General features: G+C 44.5%; 1 protein-coding gene across 1 annotated transcript in view; it reads right to left on the bottom strand.

The window, feature by feature from the left end:
- The window catches only part of LOC138974519 (phospholipid-transporting ATPase ABCA3-like), a 15628-nt gene that overhangs the window by 10372 nt on the left and 752 nt on the right, over nt 1-4504 (bottom strand). The window contains exons 1-3 of the mRNA XM_070347234.1: nt 3633-4504; nt 1362-1804; nt 465-818 (exon numbers count right to left, since the gene is read on the bottom strand). The exon at nt 3633-4504 is cut by the window's right edge and continues 752 nt beyond it. Coding sequence (XP_070203335.1) covers nt 465-818; nt 1362-1804; nt 3633-4401 — 1566 coding nt within the window. The 5' untranslated portion in view covers nt 4402-4504. The remainder of the gene's footprint in view (nt 1-464; nt 819-1361; nt 1805-3632) is intronic.

The following is a 4504-nucleotide window of genomic DNA, read 5'->3' as shown; positions in this document are numbered from 1 at the left end:
CTCTGTAGATCTACCTCTAAATACCCCTGTAGATCTACCTCCAATTATCTCTGTAGATCTACCTCCAATTACCTCTGTAGATCTACCTCCAATTACCTCTGTAGATCTACCTCTAATTACCTCTGTAGATCTACCTCTAATTACCTCTGTAGATCTACCTCCAATTACCTCTGTAGATCTACCTCCAATTACCTCTGTAGATCTACCTCTAATTATCTCTATAGATCTACCTCCAATTACCTCTGTAGATCTACCTCCAATTACCTCTGTAGATCTACCTCCAATTACCTCTGCAGACCTACCTCCAATTACCTCTGTAGATCTACCTCCAATTACCTCTGTAGATCTACCTCCAATTTAAGTCTCCCGCCCTTTCAAGGCCTGCTTTTGTGAAAAATGTCCAGAGGTCGTAAAAGGGGGTTCCCACTATATATCCAAATGTCAAGCAGAGACTGATTGTTCACCTGCTGGCCGAACTCCTTGCGTAGGTGGACGATGTTGACCCCCACTGCCAGTCCCACGGGGTCAGACTCAAAGTACTTGCGGTCAACGTCCTCCATGCCGGGGTGCCGGGCGCCGCTCGAGTCCGCGTGACCGCACCTGTGGGCTCTGGTCAAAAAGAAGTAGAAGGGCTTTGGCAGGCTGAAGTGTCCGGGCGCGACGTTGTCCAGATACCAGGTGACCAGGAGGTGGATGCCCGTGTCGACCAACAGCATGAGCCACACGTCCAGCATGGACAGCGTGTCCACGTAGTCCAACGGTTCGTTCAGCTTGGCCCAGGTCAGGGGCACGTTGGCCGTGTCGTACTCCGATATGATCTGCATCAGCAGCAGCAGCATCATCATCATCATCATCATCATCATCATCATCATCGGCGTCATCGTCATCATCATCAGCAGCAGCATCATCATCATCGCTGCCGTCGTCGTCGTCATCATCATCATCATCATCATCATCATCATCATCATCATAAATCAATCAATCAATCAATCAATCATCAATCATCATCATCATCATCAACATCATCGCTAGCTCCACCCTTTTGCCCAAAACCTCTTCAGTAGTGTAGTGGAAGTTTGAACCGACCTGTTGTCCTTCCTATATGTAACAAACTATGCTTATAATAAAAACATTTCTACATATAATACTGTTCAAAACTTCTTACAATAAAGTGTTGTTCACAATTGGAATACGTCACTTTACACTGCAGGTGTCATCACTTCCCTTGTGTAAAGATTCCAAGGTTACGGGAAAGTCTCAGGCTTTGAAAAACACGAATACACGCATGCAGGAAAAATACAAGAAGTCCCCTTGGACAATTAGATATATCATTATACCAAATACCAAAGAATACTTCATACCTGCATGCTAAAGCCTAGCGCGTGGTTGAAGACTAGGCAGTTCGCCATCTTTTGCCATCTTGACATGCCGGGGTACCAAGAAGAGATGACCTTTTGCGTGTAGATCATGGCGTACCAGAAGCCGAGTACGGGGAAATAAACGGCGTCGCTGGTTCTTATGACGAGAGCTCCCATCATCAGCCAGAAAGACGCCAACGCCGCCGAGTAGAGCATGAGCAAGACCCAGAAGAGTGACATGGACAGGTCACGGAAGAGCGCCTTGTCCGGCGAGCTGGACGTCAGGGAGAAGCTCACAGTGGGGATGGTCATTATGATAACCAAATAGACGTAGATCGTCAAAAACCACGACATCCACAGGGCTGCGGACGACAAGCCCATCATTTCCATCTTCTCCTTTAGCTTCTTCCGCTTCTCGTCCACAATTAACACCATGTTTACACCCACTGTAACAAGAGGCGAAACCTTCACGGCTCACGTAAAAAATCGACAAACAGTAACACAAACTCAATCACTCCGTCACACATACACACACACACAGTAAGCATACCGTCGCGATATTACCTTGAACGGTTGAAAACGACGTTAAACACTAAATAAATAAAGAAAGAAACAGTAAGCATAAGTGATACGGTGCAAGAGTGCGAGACACTAGATCTAGATCTGTATGTCTGTAGCCTACTTTTTACATTTAGTCAAGTTTTGACTAAATGTTTTAACATAGAGGGGGGAATCGAGACGAGGGTCGTGGTGAATGTGTGTGTGTGTCTGTGTGTGTGTGTGTGTGTGTGTGTAGAGCGATTCAGACTAAACTACTGGGCCGATCTTTATGAAATTTGACATGAGAGTTCCTGGGTATGATATCCCCAAACGTTTTTTCTTTTTTTCGATAAATACCTTTGATGACGTCATATCCGGCTTTTTGTAAAAGTTGAGGCGGCACTGTCATACCCTCATTTTTCAATTAAATTGATTGACATTTTGGCAAATCAATCTTCGACGAAGGCCGGGGTTTGGTATTGCATTTCAGCTTGGTGGCTTAAAAAATAATGAGTGAGTTTGGTCATTAAGAATCGGAAACTTGTAATTAAAACTATTAAACGATCCAAAAACAATTTCATCTGATTCTTCGTCATTTTCTGATTCCAAAAACATATACATATGTTATATTTGCATTAAACACAATCTCTGAAAATTAAAAATATAAAAATTATGATCAAAATTAAATTTCCGAAATCGATTCAAAAACTATTTCATTTTATTCCTTGTCGGTTCCTGATTCCTTCTTCTTCTTCTGCGTTCGTGGGCTGAAACTCCCACGTACACTCGTGGTTTTTTTTTTTGCACGAGTGGAATTTTACGTGTATGACCGTTTTTTACCCCGCCATTTAGGCAGCCATACGCCGTTTTCGGAGGAGGTTCCTGATTCCAAAAACATATAGATATGATATGTTTGGATTAAAAAAACGCTCATAAAGTTAAAACGAAGAGAGGTACAGTAAAGCGTGTTATAAGCACAGCGCAACCGCTGCCGCGCCAAACAGGCTCGTCACTTTCACTGCCTTTTGCACTATCGGCGGACTACGCGTATACGTTCAGTTTCATTCTGTGAGTTCCACAGCTTGACTAAATGTGGTAATTTTGCCTTACGCGACTTGTTAGTACTTTCGGGGACACGACTGCCAGATGGCCAGATCGACACTGCGCTTTCGACAGCGCTTCCTCGCGCAGACACTGGAAACACGCTGTGCAGATTAACCTGTAGGAAATCTCCTTTGGTATCTTCTTTATCTATTTTTCTGGAGCTACGAAACCGAACAATGTGAAATCATGAGTCGTCTTCTTCGAATCGGCGAACTGCAGCTCGGTGATAACTGTATCTATACCACAATCCTTCACGCGATCTGACCTAACCTTGACCCCTGACCTGGTCTACATACCACACAGGGCACAAATCAGTCACCTGTTTTTACCCCCCCCCCCCCCCCCAAAAAAAAAAAAAAAAAAACACCACCCGTTTTCTTTGGATACACACTTTAACTACATACGTGCCGACGAAATGTTGATCATTGGTTCAATACTTTGAAGCTGTTGCTTGGATACTAACCAGGTAAAATTAGTATTTCGGTGTTCAGTCAAATGTTAAAGTTTCTATCACATACACACACACACACACACACACACACACACACACACACACACACACACACACACACACACACACATACACACGCACAGACAGACAAAGTTTAGCATCGCATAGGCTACACTTACGTAAGCCAAAAATCAGCAAATAAAAGACGCCGGTAGGGACTAATTCTCTCAGTTTCCCCATAAAATACGGATCCACACGACGAATGCTCGGGACTAGCTGCACTAAGCCAAGACTAAAGTTGCTGCTGTTTCCGCCCCATTCTTCGATGAAGGCTTTAGACATCAGGTACTGAATGTTCCCTCTCCTTTCATTCAATTTAGAACCCTCTACTGGCTGTAACAGTTCAGAAGGGAAGGTCGATTCTGTAGGCAAACTTTCGGAGTGACGAATGTGATAGTGTGCTGTGAGAGGCAGCTGTGTGGCCATCTCCAGCCCCTGAAACTCAACGGCGGCCCACATCGTCAAGTTGCCCGTTCGGTAAAAATCCAGCAATGACGTCATGTTCGGGAATCCCACCGTCAAGTCCCAGTATGTGGGGATAGGGGCTGCTTGCTTGTCAAAGCGCGACATGAGCCTTTTGGTCAGAGCAGTCTTTGGAGTAAATCCGAGGATTGTTGTATTTGTATTCGATTCCGAGGGAACGATTGAAAGCGGTTTTGGACTAGGCAGGTGAATATTGCACACATCAGTGTTTGAAGATATCCTATAAACCCCAAGCCCATCTATCACGTTGCTTGTCGAAAAATTCCCGCGAGTGCCAAGATAATAGATATACAAAGAGAATCCAAGGGGACACACAAACTCATAGATGATACATATTAAGATAAAGGTTTTCTTCAACAACAGGTTTTTATACAGGCCGAGACCTACTTGTCTTACAAACCCCATGATGGTGACACTTATTTTGTGGTCCTGGTGCACAAGAAGCAGTCCTAGCAAATACGTCGATGATTCATCGCTAGACTTGCCCCCCCCCCCTCTCTCTCTCTCG

Source organism: Littorina saxatilis, linkage group LG8 (assembly GCF_037325665.1).
Source record: "Littorina saxatilis isolate snail1 linkage group LG8, US_GU_Lsax_2.0, whole genome shotgun sequence".
NCBI lineage: Eukaryota > Metazoa > Mollusca > Gastropoda > Littorinimorpha > Littorinidae > Littorina > Littorina saxatilis.
Note: the sequence above shows the minus strand (reverse complement) of the source record. Positions and strands in the feature narration are given on the sequence as shown.